Source organism: Canis lupus, chromosome 16, assembly GCF_048164855.1.
Source record: "Canis lupus baileyi chromosome 16, mCanLup2.hap1, whole genome shotgun sequence".
NCBI lineage: Eukaryota > Metazoa > Chordata > Mammalia > Carnivora > Canidae > Canis > Canis lupus.
In genome coordinates, this window is record NC_132853.1 from 17258363 (window position 1) to 17286003 (window position 27641).

General features: G+C 35.8%; 1 protein-coding gene across 4 annotated transcripts in view; it reads left to right on the forward strand.

The window, feature by feature from the left end:
- SSH2 (slingshot protein phosphatase 2) overlaps positions 1-27641 on the forward strand; it is a 239208-nt gene that overhangs the window by 86616 nt on the left and 124951 nt on the right. For all 4 annotated transcript variants that reach the window (XR_012008569.1, XR_012008570.1, XM_072779192.1 and 1 more), the window contains one exon: positions 12109-12152. Coding sequence is in view for 2 of the 4 variants with exons in the window: in XM_072779192.1 (XP_072635293.1) it covers positions 12109-12152 (44 nt within the window). In the remaining 2 variants the exon portion in view is untranslated. The remainder of the gene's footprint in view (positions 1-12108; positions 12153-27641) is intronic.

A 27641-nucleotide genomic window follows, 5' to 3' on the forward strand; every position in this document is an offset into this window, starting at 1 on the left:
CAGCAGATCCACTCACCACCACTCCAACAGTGCCAAATATATTCCCTATTTTCCTTCTTTTTGCTCATGTCTCAAATGCCCTGTCAGTCTCTGTGCCTCTTCAAATTTTACTCTTCTGTCAAGATTGGACTCATAGCTCACTGTTCCTGTGAATACCGTAACCCATTGTGAGATCTCTCTTCTGAATTGGTGAGATCTCTCTTCTGAATTGAGTTCAGTGAACTATACTTCCTGTGCCATGCAATTACACTGTACTTGTTTGTATCTACCGTTCAAATATAATGACCAGATAAACTCCTTGACTATGATACTGTCTCAAAACTTCTTTTTGTCCCCTGTGGACTCTAGGAGCTTTTAATGAATATGTTGATTATTTATTTGACAAAGATATCCCATATCCTGATTCCGTCTTTTCCCCTGTTGATGGCTGAATAGCTAATTATCTAGATTTAAATATGAATACAAACAAAATAGCAATGCATTTCCCCCTAATCAAACTAGTCTTAGCAGCACACTAGGTCTTTTTTTTTTTTTTTAAGATTTATTTATTTATTCATGAGAGACACAGAGCGAGGCAGAGACAAAGGCAGAGGGAGAAGCAGGCTCCTCACAGGGAGCCCTATCCAGGACTCAATCCCAGATACTGGGATCACGCCCTGAGCCATCCAGCAGTACACTATGTCTTAAATATTCTCGTTTCTTTTTGATCATATATTTATCAACTACTTGGTTTGAAAATGACTTTGGAAAATTTGAAACAATTATGCTGCTTAGTAGTATTTGGTAGGTAATCAGTGTTCCTTTATTACTCTTCTACATGTGTTCTTTGCCCAGCTTGTTTCCTTGATTGCTTTATGAAGTATAGTTGGGATATTATATTACTTTCAGGTATATAACATAGTGATTCTGCAATTATATATATTATGAAATGCTCACCAGATAACTGTACTTACCATCTGGCACCCTACAAAGTTATTAAAATATTATTGACTATATTCCCTATGCAGTACTTTTCATCCCATAACTTATTTTATAACTAGAAGTTTGTACTTCTTAATCTCCCTCATCTATTTCACCTATACCCCACCCCTCCTTCCCTCTGGCAACCTCTAGTTTTTCTCTCTATATATAAATTTTTTTTTATTATTATTATTTATTTATGATAGTCACAGAGAGAGAGAGAGAGGCAGAGACATAGGCAGAGGGAGAAGCAGGCTCCATGCACCGGGAGGCCGACATGGGATTCGATCCCGGGTCTCCAGGATCGCGCCCTGGGCCAAAGGCAGGTGCTAAACTGCTGCGCCACCCAGGGATCCCTTCTCTCTATATATTAATGTATTTCTCTTTTTGTTTTCTTTTGTTGTTGTTGTTGTTGCTGCTTATTTATTTTCTAGGTTCCTCATATAAGTGAAATCATACAGTATTTATTTTTCTCCATCTGACTTATTTTATTTAGCAAAATACCCTCTAGGTCCATCCATGTTGCTGCAAATGTCAAGATTTCCTTTTTTTACAGTTGAGTAGTACTCCATCTTACATCTTACAACTAACTCTTTCATGAGTTAGTTTCTTCAGCAGAAAAGTAAATCTCTAATCATACCTGCATAGCATTCATCCCAGGGTGGCTTAAATGAATTATAGTCATGAAAAGACTTTTTTAGAGATTTTATTTATTATTTAAGAGAAAGAGCATGAGTGGGAGTAGGGGAGAGGGAGAAACAGGCTCTTACAATGGCGAAATGCTTACATTTCTTTAAGCATCTTATCATATTTTATCTGCTTGTCAGTTGATGGACACTTAGGTTGCTTACATATCTTGGCCACTATAAATAACATTGCAATAAACATAGAGCTGCATTTATCTTTTCAAATAAGCATTTTTGGTTTCTTTGGATAAGTGCCCCGAAGTGGGATTACTGGATCATATAGTACTTCTATTTGTAGTATTTTGAGGAACCTTGATACTGGTTTTCAGAGTAGTTACATCAATTGACATTCCTACCAACAGTGCACAAGGAAGGTTCCCTTTTCTACACATCCTTACTAACATTTATTTCTTATCTTTTTGATACTAGCCATTCTGACTAGTATGAGGTTATGATCTCATTGAGGTTTTGATTTGCATTTCTGGGATGATCAGTGATTGATGATCAGTGATGTTGAGAATTTTATCATGTATCTGTTGGCTACCTTTAAGTCTTTTTTGGCAAAATGTCTATTCAGGTCCTTTGCCCAGTTTTTAATGGTATTATTTTAGGGTGTTGAGTTCTCTGAGTTATATATATATATTCTGGATATTAACTCCTTATTGGTTATATCATTTGCAAATATCTTCTTCCATTCAGAAGGTTGCCTTTTCATTTTCTTGATGATTTCCTTTACTGTGCAAAAGCTTTTTGTTTTATGTAGTCCCAAATGTTTGTTTTTGCTTGTTTCTTTTGCCTTTGGTGACATATCCAGAAAAATATTTCTGAAATTGATGTCCAAGAGACTATTACTGCCTATTTTCTTTAAGAGTTTTATGGTTTCAGGCTTATATTTAATAAGTCTTTAATCCATTTTGAATTTATTTTTGTGTATGGTACAGAAAGGCCTGGTTTCATTCTTCTGCATGTAGTCCTTCAGTTTTCCCAACACCAGTTATTGAAGAAGCTATCTTTTCCCCATTGTATATTGTTGCCTCCTTTGTTGTAGGAGCACATTAACCATATAAGAGTGGGTTTATTTCAGGGCTCTCAATTCTATTCCGGTGGTCTATGTATCTGTTTTTGTGCCAGTAGTATACTGCTTTGATTACAACAGCTTTGTAGTATAGTTTAAAATCTGGGACTGTGATATCTCCAGCTTTGTTCTTCTTTCTCAAGATATCTTTGGCTTTTCAGAGTCTTTTGTGGATTTATTTCTGAATAATGTTTCAAGTTGTACCTTTGGTTAATTGTATCCTAATTCTTTATATCCACAAACAATTCAAATGTTTAATATGAAGAAAAACTTCAATAAGCAGATTTTATTTAGCTCCTTCAGATGTTATCAGTGCCTTTTTTATTTTTAAATTCCTTGGGGAGGCATGGTAATAATCATGTGTTGCAAAGGACTGGTACTAAAACCAAAAGTCAGGGATGCATGGGTGGCTCAGTGGTTGAACATCTGCCTTCAGCTCAGGGTGTGATCCCCGTCCAGGGATCGAGTCCCACATTGGGCTCCCTGTAAGGAGCCTGCTTCTCCCTCTATATCTCTGCCTCTCTCAGTCTTTCATGAATAAATAAATAAAATCTTTTAAAAAAATAAAATAAAAACTTTATTGGAGTGTGGCTAGCAGAATACACACAGCAAAACAGAACAGATGATATAGGTGAAAGAGGCATACAGGCATTATCTCTAGGGTGAAGCTAAGACAGAGCTAAGAATTTTAAATCTAAGTTTAGAGAACAGAAAAGATTTGCTGTAGGTAGAAATGATACTCAGAATATTTAGCAACTGGTCTGGCATTGCTATAAAACCACTTAGAATAAGCAGGAGCAAGACCTGGAAATCCTCTGCTGTCCAGGCATCATCCTGATTGTTGTCGGATCTTGAAACATTCTGAGGCAGTAGACAGCTACTATTTGCCCTCTAGTATAGAAGTATTTCAATGTTTAAACAATTAGTACAGTTATACCACTATGTCCTGGCTAAACATAAGACTGTATGTCCATATTGAGGGCTTAGGCTACAAAGAAGGAAATGGACCAATGGCGAAGTCGTCGGACAATGAGATGTGGAATTTCACTTGAGTAGAAGGGAACAGAATCTGGATAGGGAGTAACTCAAAGATAAGGCCTTAGGATCAGGCCCCTATCAGTGTCCCCACAGTATTCTTTTAATATAAGAGAGGTAGCTTGTTCTGGCAGAAGGTTTGACCTTAACAGACAGAATCTTGACTCTACTGCTTACTCTTAGGTTAAATCTTCACACTTTCATGAGTTAGTTTCTTCAGCAGAAAAGTAAATCTCTAATCATACCTGCATAGCATTCATCCCAGGGTGGCTTAAATGAATTATAGTCATGAAAAGACTTTTTTAGAGATTTTATTTATTATTTAAGAGAAAGAGCATGAGTGGGAGTAGGGGAGAGGGAGAAACAGGCTCTGCACTGAGCAGGGAGCCCAACGTGGGGCTCGATCCCAGGACCATGGGATCATGAACTGAGCCAAAGGCAGATGCTTAACCAACTGAGCCGCCTAGGTGCCCCATGAGAAGACTTTAAATTATGGAGAAGGAAAACATGGCACAGAGCCATAGTCTTACTACCTTATGATGGATGCTACTTGCTTTCTTTCCCATTTTAAGCACTCATCTTTGATTGACAGACCAAGGATATGACCAGTAATTTAATGGAGATGACGCATATGATATATTGGAATTAGCTGAAGGTTTATTCCTACTTCTGCCACTTACTAGGTTGTGATACCTAGTTGTGATACCAAGGTTATGATACTTTGTACAGTATTTATTAATTCATCTAATGTCTACTGAGCATATGACTATCACTATTCAAACATATTCCTGCCCTTACAGACCTTATAGTCTAGAAAGGGGGACAATAGATCCTTTTGGAGAGTTAAGTTACCATTATCACTGATCTCCCTGGTACCTAGCACAGTTACCTTGAGGAAGTAGTAGCTATGTGTATCCTGGGCTTTTTGATGTTTTTCCAAATGTTAAAGAGAAAGGTTTCAATCTTTAACTGCTTATTAGTTATCTATGAAGCTTTTTAAATTTACAGATTCTTGTGCCACATACCTCATGGTATAGAGGTAAATGTTTAAAAACCTGTTCTCTGGGCTGGGGCTGATTTGTATGTAGCATTTGCTGATTTCCCCAGTAAATACCCACTATGGCCAATTTCAAGCTACCAATGTAAGTGTCACAACATTCCTAAAAATCTAACAATTTGGTCTCATGAGCCTACTAACCAGCCCCAACACACCATTGGCCCCACCTCAAAGCTAAGGAATAAAAATTGGTAAGCATGAGGACTAAAGATTATTGTTATTAAAAAGTTGTAAAGGGAGCCAGAGTTAAGAACCTTGTAAAGTTTTCATATTGCCTGCTTGTCAGTTATAACAAGTTCAGAACACAGTAAGTCTTGTTGCTTTTTAAAACCAAGTAGCCTCAAAGAGTTGGATCTCTGATGATAGAAAAGACAATATAGCAATTCTGAAATTTTCACAAATGGGTGAGTTAAGTAGCACATCTTAATAACATTTTTAAAGATTATAGAAAAAAGACACCCAGCAACAGCTCCCAGTGGTAACCCAGAAACAGAACTGGGTGGTGTCACAAGTTTGGAGGGAGACAGACAGCTTATCAGATGATTTTTAAAAATGTTATGAACTTCAGGCTTTTGAAACCATCTTTCAAAGCTGGGAAGGGATGTAGGAGAGGGGAGTGGGGCCTTCCATGTTGATGAAACAGTGTGGACAAAGGAAGCTAATAGATACCTTTGAAGTATAATGAATGAGTCCACTTGGATTGAAGCATATAGAAAGTATAAAGAATCTTAAACAGTAAGGTTCGGGAAGGTACATGCTTAACAACACCTGTCTAGTGCAGTGTATTTCAAGGCTAGCAGCATCTCCCTCTCCCCAGCCTACTCATCAGCAAATATCACCTGGGTGCTTACATTTTTCCAGACATCTTTTATTTAGCAACCTACTTTTATGCCTAGGTAGTAATAGATTCATAAGAATGCTTTAATCTTTCAGTTCATACTTAATGGTTCCTGAAAATAGCCTAAAATTAAATTCTATTTAAAATCTCATACCATATTGTTTATAGGTTGAATTTTTCTTAGGAGCATCAAGAACTAATTATTTAATAATAGGACTCTGGAATATAAAAAAAAACCAACAAACATATATTTAGTCATTCAATTAATTAGATCTCTTCCTTACACATTAGAAATTATTCCATTCACTAAGAAGAAACTAAGAGCTATCTCTGTACTTTCCTCCTGGTATTTTCTAATGTTCTGAGCAGGTTGACTATTTTGGCTTTTTTTTTTTTTTTTTTCCTAACAAGGTGTGAAGTTACTTGACAGAGTAGTTGGTTATATCTGTCATATGCACTTGTTAGAATAGAATAGTAAGAATTTTACCTTTAGTTACCATTTAAATACCACCATTCAAGATAACTGTATGAATTATTCTTATTGAGTAAGCAGTGTTTTATCTTTGCTTTTGTGGCAATGGATTCTACTGAAAGAAATATAATTGAGCATTTTCTTCATTCCTTTTGAATCCATTGTACTCTAAGGCCTACAGTACCTTGATATATACTAAGTTGTTTTTTTCTTTAAGTCTCTTTTTCCAAGTAATAGCAATGGAAAGCAAATCATTCATTGCCCTGAATATTGTAATATTAATCTAAGAAAGAAAGAAAAAAGTTGAGGATCTTGCATTAGAAGCACTACTCTGACCTGCTCTTTTGTGTGTGCCAAAGAAATTTTCCCTCCTTTGGCACTATTTTAAAGTGTAGAAGTCATAAAAGAAAGTTGACAATTATTTTATTATAAGCCATGAAAAAAGAAATGCTTTCTTTTGTGGCTCCCTCCCTACTCCCTATCTTTGGATATAGGTATCAAAGTCAGATTCTTAGTTTAGAGGAAGCTGGTTATAGCAGAAAGATAGACCTGAGTTCAAATCCTAACTATACCATTTATTGGCATTGTGTCATTGAACAAGTCTAATTATGGTGCTTAGTAAATAACATATAAAGTACTTGGGGGATCCCTGGGTGGCGCAGCGGTTTGGCACCTGCCTTTGGCCCAGGGTGCGATCCTGGAGACCTGGGATCAAATCCCACGTCGGGCTCCCGGTGCATGGAGCCTGCTTCTCCCTCTGCCTGTGTCTCTGCCTCTCTCTCTCTCTCCCTCTGTGACTATCATAAATAAATAAAAATTAAAAAAAAAATAAAGTACTTGGCTCATAATGATGCTCAATAAATGTTAGTTTGTTCACCTCTGTAGATATAAATGATTTTGTTGTGTATGCCCTCCTAAGGAAGCATCAAGGATGTTTTTGCTTTTTACTTCTCCATATACTTTCATCACAATTCTCACAGGTAAAAAAAAAAAAAAAAAAAAAAAATCTAGGGTGCCTCGTTGGTTAAGTGTCAGACTCTCGATTTTTGGCTCACGTCATGATCTCAGGGTTGTGGGATTGAGCATCAAGAACTAAGGCTCTGTGCTCATCAGAGAATCTGCTTGAGATTCTCTCTATCCCTTTCCCCGTGCCCCTTCCCCCTACTCATGCACACACTCTCTCTCAAATAAATAAATCTTTTTAAAAAAAGAAAAAAATCCATCAAAGAACTGAAAATCATTTGAATTATCCTCCTTTGGTCTGCTCCTTTTAGGTATGAGGCAAAAAGCATGAAGTTAGTAATAGGCCATAAACATAAATGGTTGTTCATACTTATTAGTAACCAAGGCAAAGCAAATTGAGACCATAGTTAGATATAATACTAGATTGGCAAAAAATAAAAACATGACGGTTCCAAGTGTAGCTAGGATTTAACATTAACCAAAACACTCTTTCCTGGTGGGAGTGTAAGTCAGCACAACTACTTTGGAAAATAAATTGGCACTATCTTGTAAATGTTAACCTTTGTTTACCCTGTGACCCTGCAATCCCATTGCTTAGTATATATCCTGTGTTGACACTCTTATGCATATAGACCAAAAGACATGTACAAGAATATTTATAGTGGCATGGTTGATGTCACCAAAAATGGGGAACAATCTATACAAGTAGAATGGATAAACTTTGTTATTTATATTCATATAATGCAGTCTTTTACCTTGGTAAAAATGAAATATAGCTATATGTAGTAAGTGGGTTAATCTTGTTAGCTTTTAATACTTAGTATTAAAAAAGCATATTGGCAAGACCACACATATATATAATACAATTTTTAAAGCTCTTAAACAATCAAAACTAAATGATATATTGTTTAAGAATAAGCCATAATTTAAAAAAAAGACAATGGAATAGAAAATAATGAAAAGAGGTAGAACCAATAAATTAAATGAAATTCTAAAAAATATTCAAATAATACAAAAGAAGACAGAAGAGGAGGAATGAAAATGTAGGTGACAAATAGAAAATAAATAGTAACATTGTAGATCCAAATCTAATTGTATCAAATTACATTAAATGTTAATGAACTAAACACTATAATTAAAAGGCAAAGATTGTCACAATAGATAAAGCAAAATACAACTATATTTTTAAAAAGATTTATTTATTTCAGAGAAAGAGAATGGGGAAGGGTACGGGGGAAGAGGGAGAGAGATTCTCAAGCAGACTCCATGTTAGATGCAGAGTTGGACTTGGAGTTCAGTCCCACAACCCTGAGACCATGACCTGAGCTGAAACCAAGAGTCAGACACCCAACCGACTATGCCACCCAGACACCCCAAGATGCAGTTATGGTTTGTTTATAAGAGACATTCTTTAGGGATACCTGGGTGGCTCAGCCGTTGAGCATCTGCCTTCAACTCAGGACATGATCCTGGGTCCAGGGCTCGAGTCCCACATTGGGCTCCCTGTGGGGAGCCTGTTTCTCCCTCTGCCTCTGCCTCTGTCTCTGCCTCTGTGTGTATGTGTTTCTCATGAATAAATAAAAATCTAAAAAGAGAGACATTCTTTAATATATAAAGAAATTGAAAAATAAGTCTTGCAAACCATGAGCATAAATAAGTGTAACAGCTATATTAATATCAGATAAAGTAGATTTCAAGGCAGAAAGTCTTACTAGAAGATAAAGCAAAATCTTGAAAAAGAATCAAGTTAGAGGATTTATATTTCCTTCAAAACTTACTATAAAATCCAGTAGTCAAGATAGTGTGGGCCTGGCATAAAAACTGACAAATAGATCAATGGAACAGAATTAAGAACCCAAAAGTAGACCTCACATATACAATCATTTGATTTTTTACAAGGGGCCAAGTAATCCAATGGGGAAAGGAAAGTCTTCAACAAATGATACTTAAAACTAGGTATCCATGTGAAAAAAAAGGAACCTCATCCCTCACCCCTGCCTGACACCATATACAAATATTTTTTCAGGATGGGTCATAGATAGACCTTATATATGATCAAGTATTTTTGTAACTAAAGAGTAAGCAAAAGTTTCTGAGGACATGGAAAACAATAACCATAGGAGAAGAAAAATGCTAAATGTGATTGCAGCTTTCATACATTGTTGATAAGTGTAAAGTGTTACAAGCACTTTGGAAAAAGGCCTGGTAATTTCCTACAAAATTATGCGTGCATCTGTCCCATTACCCAAGAGAAACAAAAACATATTTCCACCAAAACAACACAAAAAGGGCATCTGGGTGGCTTAGTCAGTTAAGCCTCTGACTCTTGGCTTTGGCTCAGGTCATGATCAAGCAGACTGTATGCTGAGCACAAAGCCCAACAGGGGCTGGATCTCAGGACCTTGATATCATGACCTGAGCCAAAACCAAGAGTCAGATGCCCAACTAACTGAGCCACCCAGGAGCCCCAGTACTAGTCTAGCTCTTAAGTAGAAAGGTATTTACAGGTATTCATTGTATTACTGTGCCTCATAACTTATATTTATCTTAAATATACCCTTTATATAGTTTTTATACAATTAAAAGATATGAGAATACATCAGAAGTTGAGCTCATTAATTGTAGTAATCGTAAGGAAGCACTATTTGTTAAATAAGATTCCAGGAAATCATTTCTATATATAATAGTTCCCTTGGGCCTCAAAATCTAACATTTACATTTGCTTATCTGAATCTTTTCATTTTCTTTCTTGCAAACTTTCCAGATTCTATTGACTCTAGGGACAATCAGTTATTTTCCTTTTAACACTCTTCAGTCCTTAAAGGGTGAATACTTCTGAACCTAAAACCTACCTTTAGGCAATAGTTTAGCACACTATGACATTTAACTTTTGTTCTCTCTGTAGGTAGATTCTTTGCTATATTCTTTCCTTTGTGGGAAATAATAGGCATGCCTGAAATCAATAATGAAAATAGGGCACCTGGGTGGCTCAGTGGTTGAGCATCTGCCTTTGGCTCAGTTTGTGATCCTGGGGTCCTGGATCAAGTCCTACATCAGGCACCCCCCAGGGAGCCTGCTTCTCCCTCTGCCTATGTCTCTGCCTCTCTCTGTGTGTCTCTCATGAATAAATAAATAAAATCTTTTTTAAAATAATAAAAATAAAATGGGAATAAATGTTGTAGAATTTTAAGTAATAGTAGCTGACCAGGGATGGAGACAGAATGATACAGAGATGAATGGGGATAGTTCCATAAACATGAAAATGTAGGTGGCTCTCAGTGGCAGACAGTATACATACTGTTTGAAATTATTTTTGTCCTCCAGTTTTTATGTTTGCCAAATAGAGAAAAAGTGACCAAAAAGCAAATATAAAATGTCAGGGAGCAAACTCAAAGAAAAACTTAGCACTTTAGTATTATTAATTCTGACATCTTTTCTTACTTTTTCTTTATGTCAGCATTCTTATGTACATAAAAATCTGTGTAATAACTTAAAAGTTCTAACCTAGGCCAGGGAGGAGTAAATGATATGCTTTTTTAATGCATGGGGAGGCAGTATTTTGTCATTTTTAATTCTAGCTTCACCACATGAGTTTCCTTGGGAAACTTATGTATTTCCTCTTTGTGAATTTCAGTTTCTTCATCTGTAAAATCCATATTTCACTGGATCTAATTGCCATAACACCCTCAATTATTTTATGTACCACTAAGAAAAAATAGATATTGCAATTAAACTATGATTCAGTGCCTTTTTTTATTGACTGAAGATATTTATCCTAAGCTGTTTGTATGTATTAGAATCAGTGAGAAATTAAAAAAAAAAGAATCAGTGAGAAATATAGTACCATCAGCCTTCTGAATTCTAAAAAGATTTTATTTATTTATTTATTTATTTATTTGTTTGTTTGTTTGAAAGAGTGTGTGTGCTAGCAAACAGGGCAGCAGGGACAAGGAGAGGGAGAGAGAATCCCAAGCAGATTCCGCACTGAGTGTGCAGCCCAATACAGTGCTCCATCCCACAACCCCGAGATCATCACCTGAGTAGAAGCCAAGAGTCAGGGATAAAATAAAAATCTAAAGAAAGAAGAAAGAAAGAAAGAAAGAAAGAAAGAAAGAAAGAAAGAAAGAAAGAAAGAAAGAAAGAAAGAAAGAAAGAAAGAAAGAAAGAAAGAAAGAAAGAAAGAAAGAAAGAAAGAAAGAAAGAAAGAAAGAAAGAAAGAAAGAAAGAAAGAAAGAAAGAAAGAAAGAAAGAAAGAAAGAAAGGAGGGAGGGAGGGAGGGAGGGAGGGAGGGAGGGAGGGAGGGAGGAAGGAAGGAAGGAAGGAAGGAAGGAAGGAAGGAAGACAGGAAGACTATTCAAAAACAAAAACAAAAAAACCACACACACACACAAAAGAGAAAGAAACCAAGACTTAGCCAACTGAACCACCCAGGCACCCCTCAGCCTTCTGAATTTATAAGTAGGACACTGTACTTAAAGCATTGAGCAAGGAGCCTGGCACATTATAAACACTCAATAAGTAGTAGCCATTGTGTTGAGGTTAACTGTTCATGATTAGATCATGAGCACTTTGTGAAGTGCTAAATACTGTTCATGATTTGATCATGAGCACTTTGTGAAGTGCTGCTCATTGTTTAGGTTCTTTGGGGATCAAAATTTTTAATAGATCATCTGAATGAGATTTGTTGGCGGTAATCAGAATGCCCACTCATTTTGAATTTGAAGTAGCGTAAAGTGGCATAACATCTTTAGTTGTTTTTAGAGGTAATGCTTTAACTGTTAGCATTTTGTTATCAGTGAAATTTGTTTGTAGACTATTGTTGAAATTTCTTCCAAAAATAAATTCTACTGATACATATCAACCTTCTGTGTTGAAGTTGCTATTTATGGAGAGAATTTGTTCAAGTGCACAAGATGAATGAGATAGTCCTACATGTAAAGCTTAGTAAAATTGCATTGTTGGTATTATGGTATGAGACCTCAGGTTTTAAATTATTTTTTTATCATTTTCTTGTCTATGCAGGAGGCAGACAGTGGGGAGGAGGAATGCCGGTCACAGCCCCGGAGGTATGTTTGTGTATTACATTCTGTAGCATTTCTGTAGTTAATGTTTTTTCTCTAATTCTTTCCTAGTCTTGTTAGATTAGCTTATTCTGGTTTTCCAAGATCCTTAATTGGTCTCTCTAAATGGGATTGCTTTAAGAATCCAGTTATTGACTCAAAGATTTGAAATGGTAGATTGCATTATGTTGTACACATGAAACTAATATAATGTTGTATGTCAATTATACGTATCCACATACATACATAAAATGGTAGATTGCTTTAAGAAAGTGCAGATATGCCAGTATTGGCCCAAATTTTACCCAAGTCTGGAGACTCTTGAGTAAGAAAAAGGTTTTTTTAAAAAATAATTAATTAAATAAAAAGTAATTTTTCATTACCTATTAGGAAAATTTCAGCCTTCAGTTTTGTACTTAGGTTTATTATTCATTTTGATAGATATTTAAATTCTTACAGATTGGTCAATATTTCACTTCCTAAATACAAAGGATATACTGAGTTACTTACCCAGTCCTTCAAATAAAATGAATACTCAAAGAGTAGTAGGAATGTTGTTAAAAGGGTACCAATACCTGCTGCCAGTAAAACAAAAAGATTATGAGAGATATTTAGGAAGTATATAATAATATTTTTGTTATCTTCTTAAGTTTTGTTTTTTTAAGTGGTTTTATAAATCAGCTTTATTCCCTAAGAACAGTCCTGGTAAGTTCAAGATGGTCATTTAAATACTACCAAACTTGTATCCTTTGAACTCAATCACATGAGCCATTCTGAATAATACAGAGGCAGTATACACTAAGCATGCTCAATGTGGGGAACCTGATTAAAGGGAATGTTCCCTTAATGATGAATTGATTACCAAGTCCTTGTTGCTGTATACCATCCTTGTAAACTACAAGTTTATATAAAAATAGTTCCTTTTCATCAGTAACTGAGACTTATTGACAGTATTTTTCCTGTCTTGGTTAGCATGAAAAATTAGGCTTGGGGGCACCTGGGTGGCTCAGTGGTAGAATGTCTGCCTTTGGCTCATGTCATGATCCCCTGGGTCCTGGGATTGAGTCCCACATCAGGCTCCCTATAGGGAGCCTGCTTCTGCCTCTGCCTATGTCTCTGCCTCTCTCTCTCTCTCTCTCTCTGTCTCTCATAAATAAATAAATTAAATATTTTTTTAAAAATTAGGCTTGAAGCTTAATTTCTCACTATCTCCTGGGGATGATCTGACAGTGAAGTGTCATTCTTTTGCATAGGGCTAAGAGATAGAAACCAGAAAAAATTTTAGCTGAATGATTACCAGAGGTATCACAACCTTATTCCCATTAGAGTGAAAAAAGGATTCCAAAAGATTCTAAATTTTCTAGTAGGCCAAATGTAAAGATCTTTGGGTTAATTTCAAGATTTATGTGTTGGCTTGGCATCTGTTGGGTTAATTGTTGTTCCAAAAATTACATAACAATGAGGCAATGCAAGTTTACTCTCATTCACAATCCTGAATTGTTAAACCATAAAGACCACTGTTTTTAAAGTTGTCAACAATAAATCATTAATATGACGAGCAGAGGAGATTTGTAAACTTCTTCTATTTACAAGAAAAGGATTATTTATTCAAAGAAGAAATGAAGAAAAACCTGGAAGCACCCACATTTTTAAAAATCAAAATTTACAGGGCTGCCTGGGTGGCTTAGCGGTTTAGTGCCGCCTTCAGCCAAGGGCCTGATCCTGGAGACCCAGGATCCAGTCCCACGTCGGGCTCCCTGCATGGAGCCTTCTCCCTCTGCCTGTGTCTCTGCTTCTCTCTGTGTGTGTCGCTCATGAATAAATAAACAAAATCTCTTTTAAAAAATCAAAATTTGGGCAGCCCGGGTGGCTCAATGGTTTAGTGCCGCCTTCAGTCCAGGGCGTGATCCTGGAGACCTGGGATCGAGTCCCACGTCGGGCTCCCTGCATGGAGCCTGCTTGTCTCTCTCTCTCTCTCTCTCTCTCTCTCTGTGTGTGTGTGTCTCTATGAATAAATAAAATATTTTTTAAAAAAATCAAAATTTACTTACCTGCTGTAATTTCTTACATTCAGCATATTTCCCAGGCTATTTCTAAATCTAATTACTTTAGTCTGACTCAAAGCAAAAAAACTCATCTTAAGTGCCAGTTGAATGCCCTTTGTATCTAGATGGTATAGAAGAGGTTGGTTTTTTTGTGTGCTTAACTACTACAGATTATTTTGGCATTCTCCATCACTTATCACAGAATAAACCAGCACTAAGTTAGCATCATTTCGTTGAGCATGCCTGAATTCATCTTTTCAGTTTGCAGGTTCAATTGTGGTTTGTAGTAGAGAATTAAATAGTAAACAGCATATTATTAAAACTAATGCCGGTTCCAGGTAATAAAAAGTTGCACTAATTATCTCTTATCTTAACCAAATGCTACTTATTGGGAAAGTCGTAAGTTAAAAGTAATCATTTAATATCATTACCCCAAACTATGAAGTCTTTAAAAACCAATGTTCACAGGCAACAAAAATAAATTAGTCTGCATCAAAATTTTTACAAACCATATAACTGATAAGGGGACAATATCCAGAATATATAAAGAACTCTTACAACTCAACCACAACAACAACAAAAGAACAACCTGTCTTATTCAGCTCTGGCTCCTATAACAGAATTCCATAGACTGAGAGGCTTAAACAAAAGGATTATTTCTTACAATTCTGGACGCAGGGAAATCCAAGATCAAGGTGCTGGCAGATTTGGTTCCTGGTAAGAGCTTGCTTTCTGACTTTCAACAGCTGTCTTCTTTCAACAGCTGTATCCTCATATAGCTATGTGAGAGAGGGTACTCTGGTCTCTTACTCTTATGTGGACAGTAATCCTGTCATGGGAGCCCCATGGCATCATTGTGACATCATCTAACCCTAAATTCCTTCCAAAGGCTCTCATTTCTAAATACCATCACATTGGGGGTTAGAGCTTCAACTTATGCATTGAAGAAACACACAAATATTCACTTCAGTACATTCTATCTTGCCCCCCCAAAAAATTCATGCCCCTTTCACATAAAAAAAAAATCCATTCCAGCAACCCCAAAAGTCTTAACTCATTTTAGCATCAACTCCAAAGTCTGAAGTCCAAAGTCTCATCTAAATATCTCATCTAAATATGGGACACCTGGGTGGCTCATTCAGTTAAGCATCTGCCTTCAGCTCAGGTCATGATCCGAGAGTCCTGGGATCAAGTCCCGTATCAGATTCCCTGCTCAGGGAATACAATCTTTACAAAATCTTTAAAAAATATATTTCATCTAAATCAGATATGGGTGAGATTAGAGGCAAAGTTTTTCTCCAGCTATGAACTATGAAACCAGGTAAACTATGTATTTCAAAACACAGTGGTAAGATGAGCTTAGGAAGACATTCCCATTCCGAAAAGGAAAGAAAGAAGATGTGACAGGCCCCAAGTTAATCCAAAACTTAGCAAGGTAAATTCCATTAGATCTTAAGGCTCAAGAAAAATGCTCTTTGGTTTGATATTCTACACTGGGGACCCCCTAGGGCAGTTGACTCCCTAGAGTTGTGTCATCCCCAAGGCTCAGCAGAGCAGTCCTGCACCTTTGGCTCCCTTGAAGTGCCACCCATCTGGTGTTCTGCAAGGGCCCATCCACCTGGCACTCTGCTAGGCAGCAGAACCAATGTAAAGGCAGCTTTGCACTCTGGATTTTTAGCTGGAGTAGCAGTCCTGATGATCTCTGAATCGCCTTTGGGTCCTTCTTCCCTTTTCTTGAAGGATAATGTATGTTCACAGCTTCCCTTCATTCTGTCTTGTTTTCTTTGCTTCCTTCAGTCTCAGCTGGCTGGTATAAATCCCATCTCTATTCCTAGTTTCTGTGGAGAGGTCCATGGTTTCTACCCAGCTTAATCACCACACCATTAGTGTTCTCTTCTGAACATGCTTTCTCATTTTTTACAATATAGACAGAGAACTTTGCAAGTCTCTAAGTTCTGTTTTCTTTTTGCTTAACAACTACTTCGTTTCTTTCTTCTCATATTTTACTATGGGCAGTTTGGAGGAAGTAAGCCGTTCCTTCAGTGCTTTGCTTAAAAATCTCCTGAGCTAAATATCTAATTTCCTCACTCACAAGTTATACTTTTCATAAGACACTAGAACATGAACACAATTCAGCTAAGTTCTTTGCTACTTTATAACAAGTATTGCCTTTTCTCCCTTATCCAGTAACATGTTCCTCATTTCCATCTGAGACCTCATCAGAATGGACTTACTGCCCATATTTCTACCAACATTCTGTTCATGATTTGATATATTCTTTAAGAAGATAAAGGGCTTTTTCTCCAGCCCTTCTCTTTTCTTTCTGAACTTTCACCACAATCTATTAACACTCCCTTCATGACAATCTTATCATTTTCTAGCATGCACCTCAGAATTCTTCCAGCCTCTAGCCATTACTCAATTCCAAAGCCACTTCCACATTTTTAAGTATTCATTATAGCAGCACCCCACTTCTCAGTACCAAAATCTGTATTAAGGTTTTCCAGAGAAAAAGAATAGGAAATAGATAGACAGATTTAGTATAAGGAATTTGTTCACAATTATGGAGGCTGGGAAGTCCCCAATATCTACAAGTTGGAGACCCTGGAGAGCTGATGGCATAACTTCCAGTCTGAACCTGAGTCTGATCAGGAAAAGCCTGATATCATAGCTCAAAGACAAGCAGAGGGAGCAGATTCTTTCCTGCTCAGCCTTTTGTTCTATTTAGGCCTTCAATGGAATGGTGAAGCCCACCTACATTAGAGAGGGCCATCTGTTTTACTCAGTCTACTGATTCAGCTGTTAATTTCATCCACAAATACCCTCAGAGACACCCTAGAATAATGTTTAACCAAATTTCTGGGCCCAGAAATTTGTGGCCCAGCAAAATTGACACATAAAATTAACCTTTGAACAACTCGATTAAAAAATGGGTAAAGAACATTCCTCCAAAGAAGATATACAAATGACCAATAAGTACACGAAAAGATGTTCAGTATCAGTATCACTAATCATTAGGGAAATGCAAATCAAAACTAAGATGAGATATATCACCACATGCATCCGGATGGCTACTATCCAAAAAAACAGAAAATAACAAGTATTGTTGAGGATGTGGAGAAATTGAAACCCATGTGCACTGTTGGTGAGAATGTAAAATGGTACAATATAACAGGTCCTCAAAAAGCCAAAATATTTATGATCTAGCAATTCCACTTCTGGGTATATACCCATAAGAGTCAAAAGCAGGGTTTTGAGAAATTTGTACACCCATGTTCATTGCACATTATTCACAATAGCCAAAAGACGGAAGCAATCCAAGTGTCCACTGGCAGATAAATGGATGAACAAAATATAGTATATACATATAATGGAATATTACTCAGCCTTAAAAAGGAAGGAAATTCTGACACATGTTACAACATGGGTAAACCCTGAGGATATGATGCTAAGTAAAATAAACCAGTCACCAAATAATATTGTATGTTTCCACTTATACCAGATACATACAGTAAGTAGTCATATTCTCAGAGATAGAAAGTAGAGTATTGATTGCCAGGGGCTGGGGGAAGAGGAGAATGAAGAGTTATTGTTTAATGGGTACATAAACAATGTACCCATTTTATGACAATTCTAGCAATACTTTGTCTTTCTCAAAAGATAAACATAAAAACATAATATCACAGAACTAAAAATCAGATTGTATATTATTAACTTTTTGGTAAAAAGATAAATGGACGACATTCAATACCAGTTTTCCTTGTGCATGTTTATGAACTCATTGCTTTGTTGATTGTGATGACCCACTTTGATTAGTTGTGAACAACCAGGAAGATGAGTATGAAACTACACCATACGGCATCCAATATTTAATCATTTGACTTATAAACAACTATCTTACATGAGTTAACTAATAAAATTATAAGACAATAAATAAAAATCAACAAAAGAAGTATACCACTGAAATAAATTTTTGAAATCCCAAGACATCTTTTTTAAGGTGAATAGTTGTTGCAGGAAACAAAAACACAAATTTAAAAAGATATATACAGGGATCCCTGGGTGGCGCAGTGGTTTAGCGCCTGCCTTTGGCCCAGGGCGCGATCCTGGAGACCCGGGATTGAATCCCACATCGGGCTCCCCTTGCATGGAGCGAGCCTGCTTCTCCCTCTGCCTATGTCTCTGCCTCTCTCTCTCTCTCTCTCTCTTTCTCTCTCTGTGACTACCATAAATAAATAAAAAAATTAAAAATAAATAAATAAAAAAATAAAAAGATATATACATCCCTATGTCTGCTGTAGCATTATTTAGAATAGCCAAGATAATGGAAGCAACCTCGGTGTCCATCAATAGATGACTGGGTAAAGAAGATGTGGTATGGATATAAGTATACATACAAACAAATACAGTAGAATATGTGAACTATTACTTAGCCATAAAAAAGAATGAAATCTGGATGCCTGGGTGGCTCAGTGGTTGAGCATCTGTCTTCGGCTCAGGGCATGATCCTGTGGTCCAGGATCAAGTCCCACGTTGGGTTCCTCGCAGGGAGCCTGCTTCTTCCTCTGCTTATGTCTCTGCCTCTTTCTGTGTGTCTCTCATGAATAAATAAATCTTAAAAAAAAGAAGAATTAAATCTTGCCTTTTTGTGACATGGATGGAACTAGAGAGTATTGTGCTAAGTAAAATAAGTTAGAGAAATACTGTATAATTTCACTTATATGTGGAATCTAAAAAACAAAATGAGCAAACAACAGAACAGAAATACTCATAGATACAGGAAACAATCTGTTGGTTGCCAGAGGGAAGGGATTGTGGGAGTGGGGGATATAGGGGTAGTGTCCCCTGGCAGATAAATGGATGAACAAAATATAGTATATACATATATATATTGAGTTCCTCGTAGGGAGGAACACCATACTGTACTGTCACCATTCAAGTTGTTGAAATATTATTAACTCTGTTTCTTGTGCTGAACATAGGGATGCATATATCTTTTCGAATTTGTGTTTTTGTTTTTTTCAGATAAATACTCAGAAGTGGAATTGCTGGATCATATGGTAGTTCTATTTTTTTAAATTTTTTAAGGAACCTCCATACTACTTTCCATAGTAGCTACACCATTTTGCATTCCCACCAACACTGCACAAGTCCTTTTTCTCCACATCCTCACCGATACTTGTTATTTCTTGTCTTTTGGATATTAGCCATTCTGACAGGTGTGAGTTGATATCCGTGATTGATTTGCAATTTCCCTGATGATGAGTGATGTTGAGTGTCTTTTCTTACGTTTGTTGGCCATCTATGTGTCTTTGGAAAAATGTCTAGTCATCTATATAAATAGGATATTAACCGCGTATTGATTACGTCATTTTCAAATATCTTCTCCCATTCAGTAAGTTGCGTTTCATTTTGTTGATGATTTCTTTCCCTGTGCAAAAACTTTTCGGTTTGATGCAGTCCCATTTGTTTATTTTTGCTTTTGTTGCCCTGAGGAGACAGATACAAAAAATGTTGCTCAGACCAATGTCCAAAAGCATACTGCCTCTGTTTTCTTCCAGGAGTTTTAAGTTTTCAGGTCTCACATTTAGGTATTCAGTCCACTTTAAGTTTATTTTTGTTTATGGTGTAAAAATTGGTCCAGTTTCATTCTTTTGCATGTAAACTGTCCAGTTTTCCCAATACTATTTATGAAAGAGATGGTCTTTTTTCTATTGCATATTCTTACCTCTTTTGTCAAAGATTAATTTTCTAATTGTGGGTTTATTTCTAGACTCTATTCTGTTCCATTGAAATATATGTCTGTTTTTATGTCAGTATCATTACTGTTTTGATTACTTTGTCGTATAGTTTGAATTCATGGAATGTTATACCTCAGCTTTGTTCTTTCTCAAGATTGCTTTGGTTATTCAGAGCCTTTTGTGGTTCCATACAGATTTTAGGATTACTTGTTCTAGTTCTATGAAAAATTGCCATTGGTGTTTTGATAGAGATTGTGTTGAATCTGTAGATTGCTTTGAGTGGTATGGACATTTTAATAACATTAATTCTTCCAGTCCATGAGCATAGTTTATCTTTCCATTTATTTGTGTCAACTTCATTTTTTTAAAAATCAATGTCATATTTTCCAGAGTATAGATCTTTCATCTCTTTGGTTAAATTTACCCCTAGGTATTCTTATTAATGTAATCAGAAACAGGGTTGTTTTCTTAATATTATTCTCTGATAGTTCATTATTAGTGTATAGAAATAGAACAGATTTATGTATACTGAGTTCATATCCTGCAACTTTACTGAATTAATTTGTTACTAATAATTTGGGGGTGGTGTCTTTAGGGTTTTTTATATGTAGTACCATTTACTCTGCAAATAATGACAGTGTTACTTCTCCCTTTCCAAGACATCCTTTTTAGATGTCTTATTTCTTTTTCTTGTCTGATTGCTATGTCTGATACTATGTAGAATAATAGTGGCAAGAATGGACATTCTTGTCTTATTCCTGATCTTAAAGGGAAAGCTTTCAGCTTTTCACCATTGGATATGATGTTAGCTGTGGGCTTGTCATAGTGGCCTTTATTGTGTTGAAGTATGTTCCCTCTATAACTACTTTGTTGAGAGTTTTTATCATAAATGGATGTTGAAATTTATCAAATGGTTTTTCGGCATTTATTGACATGATTACATGATTTTTTATCCTTCTTTTTGTTAATGTGGTGTATCATTAATTTTGTGGATATTGAACCATCCTTGTGTTCTCAGAATAAATCCCACTTGATTATAGTGTATGACTTTTCCAATGTATTGTTGAATTCAGCTTGCTAATATTTTGTTAGGGATTTTTGCATCTATATTCATCAGGGATATTGGCTTGTAGTTTTTTTAGCGTGTGATATCTTTGGGTTTTGGTATTAGGCTAGTGCTGGTCTTATAGAATGATTTTGGAAGTATTTCTCCTCTTTAGTTTTTTGGAATAGTTTGAGAAGGATAGGTATGAACTCTTCCATAAATGATAGAATTCACCTGTGAAGTTGTCTGGTTTTAGGCTTTTGTTTGTTGGAAATTCTTTAATTATTGGCTCAATTTCATTACTAGTAATCAGTCTATTCAGATTTTCTGTTTCTTCTTGATTTAGTCTTGAAAGATTATATGTTTCTAGGAATCTATATGTTTTTCTAGGTGTCCCATTTGTTGTCATATAATTGTTTGTATTAGTCTCTTACAATTCTTTGTATTTCTGTGGTATCAATTATAACTTCTTTTCATTTCTGATTTTATTTATTTGAGTCCTCTCTTTTTCTTGATGAATCTGACTAAAAGCTCATCAATTTTCTTCTTTTTTTTTTTTTTTCAGAGAACTGCTTCCTACTTATATTGATGTTTTCTATTTTTTTTACTTCAGTCTCGGTGTCATTAATTTTCACTCTCTTTATTCTTTCCTCCCTTGAACTAACTTTGAGTTTTGTTCTTTCTCTAGTTCCATTAAGTGTAATCGTACATTTTTGTGTTGAGATTTTTCTTGTTTCTTGAAGTGGTCCTATGTTGCTATAAACTTTCCTCTTAGAAGACATTTTAAAAGCACTGCATTGTTACTTCCTCCCTCCCCATCTTTTATGTTTTTGATGTCACATTTTACATCTTATTATTTTGTGTATGCTTTGACTAATTATTATAGATCTGGATGATTTTAAGAATTTAGTATTTAACTTTAATACTAGCTATGTAGGTGGTTGATCCACCACCTTTTCCTATACATTTACTTTTACCAATGAGATTTTTTTTCTTTCATAATTTTCTTATTTCTAGTTATGTACTTTTCTTTTCCATTTAAAGAAGTCTCTTTAATATTTATTATAGGGCCAGTTTGGTTTTGATGAATTCCTTTGTCTTTATCTTTCCTGAGAAATTCCTTATCTCTCCTTTAATTCTGAGATATAACCTTTTTGGGTAGCATACTCTTGGTTGGAAGTTTTTTCCGTTTAGCATTTTCAATATATTGTGTTGCTTCTGGCCGTAAAGTTTGTGCTGACAAATCAATTGATAATCTTATGGGAATTCCTTTGTACTTCAGTAGTTGTTTTTTCTCTTACTGATTTTAAGATTCTCTCTCTAACTGATGGTGCTTTGATAATGTGTGTTGATGTAGGTCTCTCTGGGTTCATCTTACTGGGGACTTTTTTTGCTTCCTGAAACTGGATGTCTGTTTCCTTCACCAGGTTAGCTACATTTTCAGCAATTATTTCTTCAAATAGTTTTTCTCTCCCTTTCTCTGCCTCTTTTCTCCTTTTGAGGCCTCTATAATTCAAATGTTTGTATGTTTGATATTGTTCCAGAGATCCTTTAATCTCATTTTTAAAAATTCTTTTTTCTGGGACACCTGGGTGACTTAGCAGTTAAGTCATCTGCCTTTGGCTTGGGGCATGATCCCAGAGTCCTGGGATCAAGTTCCACATGGGGCTCTGGGCATGGAGCCTGCTTCTCCTTCTTCTTCTTGTATCTCTGCCTCTGTGTGTGTGTGTGTGTCTCATGAATAAATAAATAAATAAAATCTTTTAAAAGAAAATTATTTTTTCTTTTTGCTCTTCTTATTGGGTGATTTCTGTTACCCTGTCTTCCAGATTGCTGATCCATTCTACATTTTGATCTGCTGTTGATTGCCTCTAGTGTAGTTTTCATTTCAGTTACTGAATTCTTCAGCTCTGATTGACTCTTTTTATATTTTCTGTTTCTTTGTTGAAATTCTTGCTATGTTCATTCATTTTTCTCCTGAGTTCCATGAGATTTTTTATGGCCACTACTTTGAACTTTATCTGGTAGATTATTTATTTCTATTTCTTTTAGTTATTCTTCTGAAATTTTATCATATTCTCTTTTTTGTTTTAATTTTTTTATTTAAATTCAATTAACACATAGGTATTATTCGTTTCAGAGGCAGAGGTCAGTGATTCATCAGTCTTTTTTTTTTAAGACTTTTAATTTAATTTAATTAATTTATTTGACAGAACACAAGCAGGGGAGTGTAGGCAGAGGAAGGAGGAGCAGGTTCCCCACTGATCAGGGAGCCCCACATGGGGCTTGATCCCAGGACTCTGGGATCATGACCTGAGCCCAAGGCAGATGTTTAACTGCCACCAGCCTCCCAGGCACCCCCATCAGTCTTATATAATATCTAGTGCTCATTATATCACATGCCCTCCTTAATGTCTATCACCCAATTACACCATCCCTGCACTCCCCTCCCCTCCAGCAACCCTCAGTTTGTTTCCTGTGATTAAGAGTCTCATGTTTTGTGTGTGTGTGTACACACATACATACATACACATATACACATAAATCTTTATCCATTCATCTGTCGATGGACATCTGCACTCTTTGCATTGGCTATTGTGGACATTTCTGCTATAAACATCAGGGTGCAAGTACCCTTTCAGATCACCTACATTTGTATCTTTGGGGTAAATAACCAGTAGTGCAATTGCTGGGTCATAGGATAGCTCTATTTTCAACTTCTTAAGGAACCTCCATACTGTTTTCCAGAGTGGCTCCACCAGCTTGCATTCCAACCAACAGTGTAAGAGAGTTCCCCTTTCTCTGCATCCTTGCCAATATCTGTTGTTTCCTGACTTGTTCATTTTAGCCATTCTGATTGGTGTAAGGTGGTATCTCATTGTGGTTTTGATTTGAATTTCCCTAATGTCAAGTGATGTTGAGCATTTTTTCATGTGTCTCTTGGCCCTTTCGTTTTTGGTTGTTTTTTTTTTTTAATTTTTATTTATTTATGATAGTCACAGAGAGAGAGAGAGAGAGAGAGAGAGAGGCAGAGACACAGGCAGAGGGAGAAGGAGGCTCCATTCACCAGGAGCCCGACGTGGGATTCGATCCCGGGTCACCAGGATCGCACCCTGGGCTAAAGGCAGGCACCAAACCGCTGCGCCACCCAGGGATCCCTGGCCCTTTCGTTTTCTTTGGAGAATGTCTCTTCATGTCTTCTGCCCATTTCTTGATTGGATTATTTGTTCTTTGAGTGTTGAGTTTGATAAGTTCTTTATAGAATTTGGATACTAGCCCTTTATCTGATAAGACATTTGCAAATATCTTCTCCATTTGGTTTTCTCGATTGTTTCTTTGCTATGCAAAAGCTTTTTATCTTGATGAAGTCCCAATAGTTCATTTTTGCCTTTGTTTTCCTTGCTTTTGGAGGCGTGTCTAACAAAAAGTTGCTGTGGCCAAGGTCACAGTGGTTGCTGCCTCTGTTCTCTGGGATTTTGATAGATTCCTGTCTCACATTTAGGTCTTTTATCCATTTTGAGTCAATTTTTGTGTATGGTGTAAGGGAATAGTCCAGTTTCACCCTTTTGCATGTGGCTGTCCAATTTTCCCAACACCATTTGTTAAAGAGACTATCTTTTTTTGCATTGGATCATCTTCCTCCAGGAAATATTCAGGGGGCTTTAAAAAAATTAATAAAGTTAATGTACTTTACTTCTTGTTCTCTTCAAGTTATTTGTTTTGGATGAAAGGATAAGAGGCTATTAGGAAAGTTTTATTCTGAATACTTAAATTCAGAACTGCTGAGTTCAGTATAAGGTCAAGCTTTTTTTTCTTATATTCTTATGCTTGTGGATTTAAACAATTTTAACTGTAGGAACTCCTGATTTACATGATTTTTCTTGAAACATACACACATACGTGTGTGTGTGTGCACATGCATATATATATATATATACACATACAAATATATATATATTTCAGGGTAAGAAAACTATATATATATATATATATATATATATATATATATATATATATATATAGTATGTTTAGTTTTAGATGTATTTTAAAGGAAATAGATACTACAGAAAGATTTCCTTTATAACCCAAATGAACTCTCAAATTGCCATCATCATCAAATTCCATATCACTTCAACATTCACATTTAATTATCTCAAAAGATGCTCTAAACCTTCTGATAGAGAATTTTTACAAAGTGAAATTAAAGAGCATTTGCAAGAACTAATATGTTGAATATTAGTATTACTTATAGAATATTAGTCTTCTGAAAAGGTACTTCAAAATGTTTGCCATATATTTTTTAAGATATTATTTATTTATTCATGAGAGATACACAGAGACAAAGACAGAGAGACAGGCAGAGAGAGAAGCAGGCTCCCTGTGGGAGCCTGATGTGGGAACTCCATCCCGGGACCCCAGGACCATGACCTGAGCCAAAGGCAGACACGCAACCACTGAGCCACGCAGGTGTCCCAAAATGTTTGCTATATTTTTATCTTCTGAAAAACATTTCTGTAAAACAAAAAATTTCCCAGGTAAAAGTAAAAATTTATCCCAGAGCAGCATCTGTTCTTCAAATTGAATTAAAGTAGAAACATATATAAATGTATATAAATTATAGGCATTACAATTTCTATCATACTGATGTAATGGCCTGGAATGGACCACATTATGATTTTTCTATCTTCATTATAATATTATTGCTATAAAAATTAGTTTGTTTTAGACTTCCTGTCTAGTTAGATAAGACTCTAAGTCTACAGTTTTATTTTCTTTTTATATATACAAAGGGGTCATCAAGGAAAGCATGGGTATCCAGCAGTGTAATAGAGGGAGAAGGCAGTGAACAAACAGTAAGAAGACCTAATTTTAGTCCTGTCTCACCTCTTACTATGCTAAGCTTCAATTCCCTCTTCTGAAAAATGAGTATAACATCTGCCTATCTATCCTTTAGGTCTGTTGAAAAAGCAAAATAACATATAGGAAAGCCTTACCAAATATTAAGCACCCAGTATTACAGCAAGATGTAAACTAGTAGTATGTTTTCACTAGACTTGTCTAAATTCTTTTCCATTTTAATTTCACAAACTCACAGCCCCATTTCTCTAACTCTGTGTTTTGACCGACACTTTTTATATTATATAGTATTAAGATTATTTACTGAGGAAAACAAGAGGTTGACAGACTTTAGATACCAATAAAATTCTTATTTAGTTACAAATCTAGTATTTAATTAGAAATGGGAATTTCCCATCTCTGGGTCAGTAGTTCAAATCTGATTTAGCCTGGATGATAACCTAAAGTCACAGCCATTGGATGATATTTAGAAATCCCTATTTAAAGGTACTGATCATCTTGTTTTATTCATTCAATGAATATTAAGCAGAGGCACATCTATGTGCTTCTCTGACTCACTACTATTCCACTGTCCTGAGGCAGAAAAATATATTAATAAACATAACTGGCAGACTATTCTGGTGTTAATTATTCACTGGGAATTTCCCCAAGCCAGGCAGTCATTTGGAGAAAGAAGAAAGGACCTGTTATTGATTACCTAGCCCAGCCCTAAAACAGCTGTTCTGCTGAAACACCAAACAAAAAGTCAGGAAATTTAGAAACTGTTTAAGACACATGATTGGTTGTGAGCCATCTTTGCTTACAACAATCCATACTCTTCAGTAGAAAAATTCTCACTTCATGCACTAACAGAATTCTCTGCTTCCCTTTTACAACACTTCCACCACTGTTATATATGACTTGTTGTCTGTTCTTGCCACTTACCACTGAGTAAGGACAGAAAGAATCTCTGTCTTGTTCATGATTGTATCCTTGAATTCTGGCGCATATAAAGTATTCAGTAACTTTTGGTAGAAGTAATGAATAAAGAACCAAACTTCTCATCCATTTTCAGGCTTTGGGAAAATATCTTTAGCCTCTTTGAGCCTGTTTACTTAACTCTATAATAGAAACAAGAATCTTTTACAGTTTTTCATAAGTAGTTTCATAAAATATGAAGGCCAAATGCCTATCACAATAATAAGCACTCAAGGAATAGTAACTATTAGCATTATTTTTACTGTTTTTCCTTTTTATCATTATAAACTGAGTTCTTTTCAAATTAGGATCATAATTTTTTGTCCGTAATAAATAAATCTTCACAGTACATATTTCAGAAACCTTCAAAATCACTATAGCCTAGTTCCTCAGAGAGGGAATAAGAGCAGTTGATTTTAAGGTTAAAGCTTTTTTCAAATAGGTTAAAATATACCCAGCAGGACAAAGTGTTTTGTTTTGTTTAACTATCCCTCCTCTTAACAGCTGGAACATATAATCAAAATCACTTTTAATATTCAACTGAGTTTAATGGTGATTGTGTTAGGTTGGTGGTATATGAACTCTATGGAATGCCAAATTTTAAGAATTTTAAGAAAACCAAACTTCGGGCTTTCTATAAAAAAGGATGCCCTAACATATATACATTACAAACACACATTACTCTTACATATATATTGCTGCTACATCTTTAGCCATATAAAATATTGTATCCTCTGGAACAGGAAAATATAGGCCATGTGTAAGATAAGAAAGGCATATATGAGAAGATTGCATGTAAATTACATGTAAAAATATTATGCCAATAGGAAGTTCATGTGTGTTACTATTT